The 12,612-nt window shown below is 36.3% G+C and overlaps 1 protein-coding gene across 2 annotated transcripts in view; it reads right to left on the bottom strand.

Moving 5' to 3' along the window:
• The window catches only part of rfx3 (regulatory factor X, 3 (influences HLA class II expression)), a 76,228-nt gene that overhangs the window by 14,436 nt on the left and 49,180 nt on the right, over positions 1 to 12,612 (bottom strand). For both annotated transcript variants that reach the window (XM_077243802.1, XM_077243803.1), the window contains 3 exons: positions 4,408 to 4,523; positions 4,173 to 4,327; positions 2,345 to 2,442 (listed from right to left, as the gene is read on the bottom strand). In XM_077243802.1, the coding sequence (XP_077099917.1) occupies positions 2,345 to 2,442; positions 4,173 to 4,327; positions 4,408 to 4,523 (369 nt within the window). The remainder of the gene's footprint in view (positions 1 to 2,344; positions 2,443 to 4,172; positions 4,328 to 4,407; positions 4,524 to 12,612) is intronic.

Raw genomic sequence — 12,612 nt, 5'->3', positions numbered from 1 at the left:
GCGCAAACAAGCAGAGAGAGAGCCCCGGCCGCGCACGCCACTCTCACATCTTCAAACAACACGAGCGCTGTCTATCCCTCGCGCATATTAATCAAAATAAATTGACATGATAGTAAAAGGTCGGAAGAGCGCAGTTTCACATGGATCATTTGGAGATTTTTAGAGATAAGAGACTCTAGGAACAACATCTCAATGAACAACATCTCAACACTAAATTATAAAGGCCTGTCTCATATAGACGCCTGTCTCAAATACAAGCCGGTGCAGTTCGATGATTTGGGAAAATAAAAGCCCGGGGTATTATTTGAAGTTTTACGGTATTTACACAAATATATCCTTCTCAGTATGAGTTATGAAGGAAGAGAACAGCATCGACAGTTTATGGTTTCAGCGCCACCGTCCTCTTCTGATTGCTGTGTTGTGACTCAAATAGTGAAACAGGGAGCATATATCATTTTACAAAACTTTTTTGCATATGTGCTCCCGCGCGTACTATTTCGGTCACAACACAGCAAGCATGCAAGCAAACAAACCATATATACAGGTGCTGGTCATATAATTAGAATATCATCAAAAAGTTTATTTATTTCAATAATTCCATTCAAAAAGTGAAATTTGGATATTATTTTCATTCTTTACACACAGACTGATATATTTCAAGTGTTCATTCCTTTTAATTTTGATGATTATAACTGACAACTAATGAAACCCCAAAATCAGTATCTTAGAAAATTAGAATATTGTGAAAAGGTTCAATGTTGAAGACACCTGGTGCCACACTCTAATCAGCTAATTAACTCAAAACACCTGCAAAGGCCTTTAAATGGTCTCTCAGTCTAGTTCTGTAGGCTACACAATCATGGGGAAGACTGCTGACTGACAGCTGTCCAAAAGACGACCACTGACATCTTGCACAAGGAGGGCAAGACACAAAAGGTCATTGCTAAGGAGGCTGGCTGTTCACAGAGCTCTGTGTCCAAGCACATTAATAGAGAGGTGAAGGGAAGGAAAAGATGTGGTAGAAAAAAGTGTACAAGCAATAGGGATAACCGCACCCTGGAGAGGATTGTGAAACAAACCCCATTCAAAAATGTGGGAGAGATTCACAAAGAGTGGACAGCAGCTGGAGTCAGTGTTTCAAGAACCTCCACGCACAGACGTATGCAAGACATGGTTTTCAGCTGTCACATTCCTTGTGTCAAGCCACTCTTGAACAAGACACAGCGTCAGAAGCGTCTCGCCTGGGCTAAAGACAAAAAGGACTGGACTGCTGCTGAGTGGTCCAAAGTTATGTTCTCTGATGAAAGTAAATTTTGCATTTCCTTTGGAAATCAAGGTCCCAGAGCCTGGAGGAAGAGAGGAGAGGCACAGAATCCACGTTGCTTGAAGTCCAGTGTAAAGTTTCCACAGTCAGTGATGGTTTGGGTGTCATCTGCTGGTGTTGATCCACTGTGTTTTCTGAGGTCCAAGGTCAACGCAGCCGTCTACCAGGAAGTTTTAGAGCACTTCATGCTTCCTGCTGCTGACCAACTTTATGGAGATGCAGATTTCATTTTCCAACAGGACTTGGCACCTGCACACAGTGCCAAAGCTACCAGTACCCGGTTTAAGGACCATGGTATCCCTATTCTTAATGGGCCAGCAAACTCGCCTGACCTTAACCCTATAGAAAATCTATGGGGTATTGTGAAGAGGAAGATGCGATACGCCAGACCCAACAATGCAGAAGAGCTGAAGGCCACTATCAGAGCAACCTGAGCTCTAATAACACCTGAGCAGTGCCACAGACTGATCGACTCCATGCCACGCCGCATTGCTGCAGTAATTCAGGCAAAAGGAGCCCCAACTAAGTATTGAGTGCTGTACATGCTCATACTTTTCATGTTCATACTTTTCAGTTGGCCAACATTTCTAAAAATCCTTTTTTTGTATTGTTCTTAAGTAATATTATAATTTCGGAGATACTGAATTTGGGATTTTCATTAGTAGTCAGTTTTAATCATCACAATTAAATGAAATAAACATTTGAAATATATCAGTCTGTGTGTAATGAATGAATATAATATCCAAATTTCACTTTTTGAATGGAATTACTGAAATAAATCAACTTTTTGATGATATTCTAATTATATGACCAGCACCTGTATATATATTACTTTATCTTAATAACAAACCCGAATCCGAGGCTATTCATTAAACATTAACCGTAACCCGTGGGTTTTTCGGGACGCGTCAGGTTCGGGTCGGTAGCAGATCTCTAAGACTCTTGGGGGTTGGGGTTGCCACATTCATTATCCCCTGCTTTAGATTGCAGTAATGGTCTGGTAACGGTCTATACTCTTACCTTGGTCTGGATCATCCTCTGGGGAATGCTGCTCATGGCGTTGGTGAGCCAGCCCTCAAGGCTTTTGGCAAAATTACGGATGGCTTGAGTCAAGGCACCTGTCCAATGCAGATGGAGATTTATATGAGACAAGAGTAACTGCTTAGTAGGGGTGAGACGGGATCTCGCAAGACTAAAAAGTGACGAGATTTCCCATCGAGTGAAAAGATGTCTCGCGATAACGCCATGACGGAGCGCTAGGTTGAAATTAGCATAGAATATACCCCCGCTACAGTCACATTACATTATGATGCCCACCACCTCTACTGTTTCTGCTGTTTCTATAAAAATAGTCTGCTCTACTCATCCAGCACAAGCTGCAGTCGCACACAGTTCACTGATCGCGTGACGACAGCGGAGTGCAACAGAGCGTCTGATACACTTATCTTGTAGAATGAGTACGAGAGATTGCAAATCCAAAGTGAAAGTAAAACACGAGCTCACTGATGCGCTCAAATTAGCCTGCATACAATTTCCTATCTCTGGACTGTGCAGTTGTGGCTCTGGTCTCGGTTTGCAATTTGAATATTGAGAGAGTACTTTGATTATGGTTGCACTTGCATGTATTGTTTGCACTTAATAAGACTGAGAAAAAAAAACGTATTTATTTCTATTTATACTTTTATTTGTGGAAAGGATTAAAATTATGAGGTCATGCAGCCTCAATCAGAAGTTCTGGAAGCTCATAATTCATCCACAGTAAGGTCTGCAGTGACTCATGTAAAAATCATACAGGAGAAAATCCAGTTTGTGGCAAAACCTTTTACAGTGCTTGTATATTGCTGTCTTTCAATGCATTTGATCATTCATACTCAAAGTAGGACTGAAATGACATTCATTACAAGATTATTAGTTAAAACATTTCAAAATGCACTTGCAGAATATTTTTCCAGTCATGAATTTTGTCATTGAGGATTTCATTAAAATATTGTGCAAAAATCTCGTCTGGTCTCGTTCTCATGAACCCAATCACGTGAGATGAGTCTCTCCTACTGCTTAGGTTATCTGAATGGGCGATACAATTGAAATTAATTTATATGCATCACTTACCCGTGTCAGTGATTCACATACCCAACCTCACAGGCTTCATAATTCTCAATATCACCATATAATGAAGTTTGGTAATAAAATTGCATACACTCATGTAAAACGATGTACACTATATAGCAAATCTCAGCTGCGTGATCGTTTATATCGTTGTGAAATGTAACTATGCTCTTATCTGATAAATGTGACTAAGGCATAAAGATATTATAAACACAATTTTCTATAAAGCTGCTTTGAAACCAAAAGCACTACATACATTTTGACTTGACTTTTGTCGGACAGATATTTACACTGCAAAAAATGCTTTTAATGTTTTCACAAATATAAAAACATTCTTAAATCAAGATGCATTTACTAAAGTAGTAATATGCCATAAGATATGTCTTTTTTTTCTGGGGAAATAAATCAAAATTAAAAGTTGTAGTTTAAACCAAGCAAAATTATCTACCAATGTGGTAAGAAAAATAATCTTAATTCAAACAGAAACAAGATCATTTTTCTTAACCCGTTGGTAGATAATTTTGCTTGGTTTAAACTATAACTTTTAATTTTTATTTATTTCCCCAGAAAACAAGACATAATATCTCATGGCATTTTACTCATCTAGTAAATGCATCTTGTTTTAAGAATTTTTAGATATTTGGACTGGAAACTACTAAGTAAGAAAATACTAAGTAAGAAAAGCATTTTTTGCAGTGTAATACAAAATCATGTTAATGAATCGGCTCAACGAAAGACTCACTAGGAATGGGTCTCAGGACGTCTGGGATGAGGATCTCGACGAGGGCCTGATACATCAGGTGATCACATGTGTTCATCCACTTCAGCACATCATCGTTCCGGCAGAGCAGGATCAGTGTGTGGCCCGGCAGACGGCCCTCGATCTCACTCACACCACTGCGTTAACAATAGTCACATCTCAGGAATCAGGTTTAATCTACTGAGCTTGCACTGATGAGGTGATCAGGGTCACATACCTGTTTTCTGTGATGGTGACGCCCTCTACGGTGTTGGAGGGAGAATAGCGCCAGAAAGTCTGCCACAAGTTCTCGATTAGATTGAACTGAAGGTTCACCACTACGTCCAAAATGGCCTGAGTGTGAAAATGAACACAACACCTTTAAACTTTAATTAAACAAGACTTAAAAGGATATTTCATCCAAAAATGAAAATTACACCATGATTTACTCTCCCTCAACTCATCCTAGGTGTATATGACATTCTTCTCTCAGACCAAAACAATCAGAGTGATATTTAAAAATGTCCTGGCTCTTCCAAGCTTTATAATGAGAGTGAATGGGTGTATGTCTTTGTAAGTCCATAAAAGTGCATCTATCCATCATAAAAGTGCATCTATCCATCATAAAAGTACATTTATCCATCATAAAAGTGCATCTATCCATCATAAAAGTGCATCTATCCATCATAAAAGTGCATCTATTCATCATAAAAGTGCATCTGTCCATCATAAAAGTGCATCTATCCATCATAAAAGTGCATCTATCCATCATAAAAGTGCATCTATCCATCATAAAAGTGCATCTATTCATCATAAAAGTGCATCTGTCCATCATAAAAGTGCATCTATCCATCATAAAAGTGCATCTATCCATCATAAAAGTACATTTATCCATCATAAAAGTGCATCTATCCATCATAAAAGTGCATCTATCCATCATAAAAGTACATCTATCCATCATAAAAGTGCATCTGTCCATCATAAAAGTGCATCTATTCATCATAAAAGTGCATCTGTCCATCATAAAAGTGCATCTATTCATCATAAAAGTGCATCTGTCCATCATAAAAGTGCATCTATCCATCATAAAAGTACATCTATCCATCATAAAAGTGCATCTATCCATCATAAAAGTGCATCTATCCATCATAAAAGTACATCTATCCATCATAAAAGTGCATCTATTCATCATAAAAGTGCATCTGTCCATCATAAAAGTGCATCTATCCATCATAAAAGTACATCTATCCATCATAAAAGTGCATCTATCCATCATAAAAGTGCATCTGTCCATCATAAAAGTACATCTATCCATCATAAAAGTGCATCTATTCATCATAAAAGTCCATCTGTCCATCATAAAAGTGCATCTATCCATCATAAAAGTGCATCTATTCATCATAAAAGTGCATCTGTCCATCATAAAAGTGCATCTATCCATCATAAAAGTGCATCTGTTCATCATAAAAGTGCATCTATCCATCATAAAAGTGCATCTGTCCATCATAAAAGTGCATCTGTTCATCATAAAAGTGCATCTATTCATCATAAAAGTGCATCTGTCCATCATAAAAGTGCATCTGTCCATCATAAAAGTGCATCTATCCATCATAAAAGTGCATCTGTTCATCATAAAAGTGCATCTATCCATCATAAAAGTACATTTATCCATCATAAAAGTGCATCTATTCATCATAAAAGTGCATCTGTCCATCATAAAAGTGCATCTGTCCATCATAAAAGTGCATCTATCCATCATAAAAGTGCATCTATCCATCATAAAAGTGCATCTGTTCATCATAAAAGTGCATCTATCCATCATAAAAGTGCATCTGTCCATCATAAAAGTGCATCTATCCATCATAAAAGTGCATCTGTTCATCATAAAAGTGCATATCTATCCATCATAAAAGTGCATCTGTTCATCATAAAAGTGCATCTATCCATCATAAAAGTGCATCTATCCATCATAAAAGTGCATCTATCCATCATAAAAGTGCATATCTATCCATCATAAAAGTGCATCTGTCCATCATAAAAGTGCATATCTATCCATCATAAAAGTGCATCTGTCCATCATAAAAGTGCATATCTATCCATCATAAAAGTGCATCTGTCCATCATAAAAGTGCATCTATCCATCATAAATGTGCATCTATCCATCATAAAAGTGCATCTATCCATCATAAAAGTGCATCTGTCCATCATAAAAGTGCATCTGTACATCATAAAAGTGCATCTATCCATCATAAAAGTGCATCTATCCATCATAAAAGTGCATATCTATCATCATAAAAGTGCATCTATCCATCATAAAAGTGCATCTGTCCATCATAAAAGTGCATCTATCCATCATAAAAGTGCATATCTATCCATCATAAAAGTGCATCTATCCATCATAAAAGTGCTTCTGTCCATCATAAAAGTGCATCTGTCCATCATAAAAGTGCATCTATCCGTCATAAAAGTGCATCTATCCATCATAAAAGTGCATCTGTTCATCATAAAAGTGCATCTATCCATCATAAAAGTGCATCTATCCATCATAAAAGTGCATCTGTTCATCATAAAAGTGCATCTATCCAACATAAAAGTGCATCTATCCATCATAAAAGTGCATCTGTCCATCATAAAAGTGCATCTGTCATCATAAAAGTGCATCTATCCATCATAAAAGTGCATCTGTCCATCATAAAAGTGCATCTATCCATCATACAAGTGCATCTATCCATCATAAAAGTGCATCTGTCCATCATAAAAGTGCATCTGTCATCATAAAAGTGCATCTGTCCATCATAAAAGTGCATCTGTCATCATAAAAGTGCATCTATCCATCAGCCTGTGGAGCACTTTTATGATGGACAGATGCACTTTTATGATGGATAGATGTGCACTTTTATGATGGATAGATGCACTTTTATGATGGACAGATGCACTTTTAGATATCATGGATATATGATGGATAGATGCACTTTTATCATGGATAAATGATGGATAGATGCACTTTTATGATGGACAGATGCACTTTTATGATGGATAGATGCACTTTTATGATGGATAGATGCACTTTTATCATGGATAGACGCACTTTTATGATGGACAGATGTACTTTTATGATGATAGATGCACTTTTATGATGGATAGATGCACTTTTATGATGGATAGATGCACTTTTATCATGAATATATGATGGATAGATGCACTTTTATCATGGATAAATGATGGATAGATGCACTTTTATGATGGACAGATGCACTTTTATGATGGACAGATGCACTTTTATGATGGATAGATATGCACTTTTATGATGGATAGATGCACTTTATGATGACAGATGCACTTTTATGATGGATAGATGCTCTTTTATGATGGACAGATGCACTTTTATGATGACAGATGCACTTTTATGATGGATAGATGCACTTTTATGATGGACAGATGCACTTTTATGATGACAGATGCACTTTTATGATGATAGATGCACTTTTATGATGGACAGATGCACTTTTATGATGGATAGATGCAATTTTATGATGGATAGATTCACTTTTATGAATGACAGATGCACTTTTATGATGGATAGATGCAATTTTATGATGGACAGATGCACTTTTATGATGGATAGATGCACTTTTATGATGGACAGATGCACTTTTATGATGGATAGATGCACTTTTATGATGGACAGATGCACTTTTAAGATGGATAGATGCACTTTTATGATGGATAGATGCACTTTTATGATGGACAGATGCACTTTTATGATGACAGATGCACTTTTATGATGGATAGATGGACTTTTATGATGGACAGATGCACTTTTATGATGGACAGATATGCACTTTTATGATGGATAGATGCACTTTTATGATGGATAAATGCACTTTTATGATGGATAGATGCACTTTTATGATGGACAGATGCACTTTTATGATGGATAGATGCACTTTTATGATGGATAGATGCACTTTTATGATGGATAGATGCACTTTTATGATGGATAGATGCACTTTTATGATGACAGATGCACTTTTATGATGGACAGATGCACTTTTATGATGGATAGATGCACTTTTATGATGGACAGATGCACTTTTATGATGAATAGATGCACTTTTATGATGGACAGATGGACTTTTATGATGGATAGATCCACTTTTATGATGGACAGATGCACTTTTATGATGGATAGATGCACTTTTATGATGAATAGATGCACTTTTATGATGGAGAGATGGACTTTTATGATGGATAGATCCACTTTTATGATGGACAGATGCACTTTTATGATGGATAGATGCACTTTTATGATGGACAGATGCACTTTTATGATGGATAGATGCACTTTTATGATGACAGATGCACTTTTATGATGGACAGATGCACTTTTATGATGGACAGATGGACTTTTATGATGGACAGATGCACTTTTATGATGGACAGATATGCACTTTTATGATGGACAGATGCACTTTTATGATGGATAGATGCACTTTTATGATGGATAAATGCACTTTTATGATGGATAGATGCACTTTTATGATGGATAGATGCACTTTTATGATGGACAGATGCACTTTTATGATGGACAGATGCACTTTTATGATGGATAGATGCACTTTTATGATGGACAGATGCACTTTTATGATGGACAGCTGCACTTATATGATGACAGATGCACTTTTATGATGGATAGGTGCACTTTTATGATGGACAGATGCACTTTTATGATGAATAGATGCACTTTTATGATGGACAGATGGACTTTTATGATGGATAGATCCACTTTTATGATGGACAGATGCACTTTTATGATGGATAGATGCACTTTTATGATGGACAGATGCACTTTTATGATGATAGATGCACTTTTATGATGGACAGATGCACTTTTATGATGGATAGATGCACTTTTATGATGGATAGATGCACTTTTATGATGGATAGATGCACTTTTATGATGGACAGATGCACTTTTATGATGAGAGATGCACATTTATGATGGATAGATGCACTTTTATGATGGACAGATGCACTTTTATGATGGATAGATGCACTTTTATGATGGACAGATGCACTTTTATGATGGACAGATGGACTTTTATGATGGATAGATGCACTTTTATGATGGATAGATGCACTTTTATGATGGATAGATGGACTTTTATGATGGATAGATGCACTTTTATGATGGACAGATGCACTTTTATGATGATAGATGCACTTTTATGATGGACAGATGCACTTTTATGATGGATAGATGCACTTTTATGATGGATAGATGCACTTTTATGATGGACAGATGCACTTTTATGATGGATAGATGCACTTTTATGATGGACAGATGCACTTTTATGATGGACAGATGGACTTTTATGATGGACAGATTCACTTTTATGATGGACAGATGCACTTTTATGATGGACAGATGCACTTTTATGATGGATAGATGCACTTTTATGATGGACAGATGCACTTTTATGATGGACAGATGGACTTTTATGATGGATAGATGCACTTTTATGATGACAGATGCACTTTTATGATGAACAGATGCACTTTTATGATGGATAGATGCACTTTTATGATGGATAGATGCACTTTTATGATGGATAGATGCACTTTTATGATGGACAGATGCACTTTAATGATGGACAGATATGCACTTTTATGATGGATAGATGCACTTTTATGATGGACAGATGCACTTTTATGATGGATAGATGCACTTTTATGATGGACAGATGCACTTTTATGATGGACAGATGCACTTTTATGATGGATAGATGCACTTTGTTGATGATAGATGCACTTTTATGATGGTTAGATGCACTTTTATGATGGATAGATGCACTTTTATCATGGATATATGATGGATAGATGCACTTTTATCATGGATATATGATGGATAGATGCACTTTTATCATGGATAAATGATGGATAGATGCACTTTTATGATGGACAGATGCACTTTTATGATGGATAGATGCACTTTTATGATGGATAGATGCACTTTTATGATGGACAGATGCACTTTTATGATGGACAGATGCACTTTAATGATGGACAGATGCACTTTAATGATGGACAGATATGCACTTTTATGATGGATAGATGCACTTTTATGATGGACAGATGCACTTTTATGATGGATAGATGCACTTTTATGATGGACAGATGCACTTTTATGATGGACAGATGCACTTTTATGATGGATAGATGCACTTTGTTGATGATAGATGCACTTTTATGATGGTTAGATGCACTTTTATGATGGATAGATGCACTTTTATGATGGACAGATGCACTTTTATGATGGACAGATGCACTTTTATGATGGATAGATGCACTTTGTTGATGATAGATGCACTTTTATGATGGATAGATGCACTTTTATGATGGATAGATGCACTTTTATGATGGACAGATGCACTTTAATGATGGACAGATATGCACTTTTATGATGGATAGATGCACTTTTATGATGGACAGATGCACTTTTATGATGGATAGATGCACTTTTATGATGGACAGATGCACTTTTATGATGGACAGATGCACTTTTATGATGGATAGATGCACTTTGTTGATGATAGATGCACTTTTATGATGGTTAGATGCACTTTTATGATGGATAGATGCACTTTTATCATGGATATATGATGGATAGATGCACTTTTATCATGGATATATGATGGATAGATGCACTTTTATCATGGATAAATGATGGATAGATGCACTTTTATGATGGACAGATGCACTTTTATGATGGATAGATGCACTTTTATGATGGATAGATGCACTTTTATCATGGATAGACGCACTTTTATGATGGACAGATGTACTTTTATGATGATAGATGCACTTTTATGATGGATAGATGCACTTTTATGATGGATAGATGCACTTTTATCATGAATATATGATGGATAGATGCACTTTTATCATGGATAAATGATGGATAGATGCACTTTTATGATGGACAGATGCACTTTTATGATGGACAGATGCACTTTTATCATGGATAGACGCACTTTTATGATGGACAGATGTACTTTTATGATGATAGATGCACTTTTATGATGGATAGATGCACTTTTATGATGGATAGATGCACTTTTATGATGGACAGATGCACTTTTATGATGGATAGATGCACTTTTATGATGGATAGATGCACTTTTATGATGGACAGATGCACTTTTATGATGACAGATGCACTTTTATGATGGATAGATGCACTTTTATGATGGATAGATGCACTTTTATGATGGACAGATGCACTTTTATGATGGATAGATGCACTTTTATGATGGACAGATGCACTTTTATGATGGACAGATGGACTTTTATGATGGACAGATGCACTTTTATGATGGACAGATGCACTTTTATGATGGATAGATGCACTTTTATGATGGACAGATGCACTTTTATGATGGAAAGATGGACTTTTATGATGGACAGATGCACTTTTATGATGGATAGATGCACTTTTATGATGGACAGATGCACTTTTATGATGGATAGATGCACTTTTATGATGGACAGATGCACTTTTATGATGGAAAGATGGACTTTTATGATGGATAGATGCACTTTTATGATGACAGATGCACTTTTATGATGAACAGATGCACTTTTATGATGGATAGATGCACTTTTATGATGGATAGATGCACTTTTATGATGGATAGATGCACTTTTATGATGGACAGATGCACTTTAATGATGGACAGATATGCACTTTTATGATGGATAGATGCACTTTTATGATGGACAGATGCACTTTTATGATGGATAGATGCACTTTTATGATGGACAGATGCACTTTTATGATGGACAGATGCACTTTTATGATGGATAGATGCACTTTGTTGATGATAGATGCACTTTTATGATGGTTAGATGCACTTTTATGATGGATAGATGCACTTTTATCATGGATATATGATGGATAGATGCACTTTTATCATGGATATATGATGGATAGATGCACTTTTATCATGGATAAATGATGGATAGATGCACTTTTATGATGGACAGATGCACTTTTATGATGGATAGATGCACTTTTATGATGGATAGATGCACTTTTATCATGGATAGACGCACTTTTATGATGGACAGATGTACTTTTATGATGATAGATGCACTTTTATGATGGATAGATGCACTTTTATGATGGATAGATGCACTTTTATCATGAATATATGATGGACAGATGCACTTTTATCATGGATAAATGATGGATAGATGCACTTTTATGATGGACAGATGCACTTTTATGATGGACAGATGCACTTTTATGATGGATAGATATGCACTTTTATGATGGATAGATGCACTTTTATCATGGATAGACGCACTTTTATGATGGACAGATGTACTTTTATGATGATAGATGCACTTTTATGATGGATAGATGCACTTTTATGATGGA

The sequence above is a fragment of the Siphateles boraxobius genome, unplaced genomic scaffold, assembly GCF_051911475.1.
Source record: "Siphateles boraxobius isolate OS27281-9 unplaced genomic scaffold, OSU_SipBor_1 25, whole genome shotgun sequence".
In the NCBI taxonomy this organism is placed as follows: Eukaryota; Metazoa; Chordata; class Actinopteri; order Cypriniformes; family Leuciscidae; genus Siphateles; species Siphateles boraxobius.
This window is presented reverse-complemented; position numbering and strand designations above follow the sequence as displayed.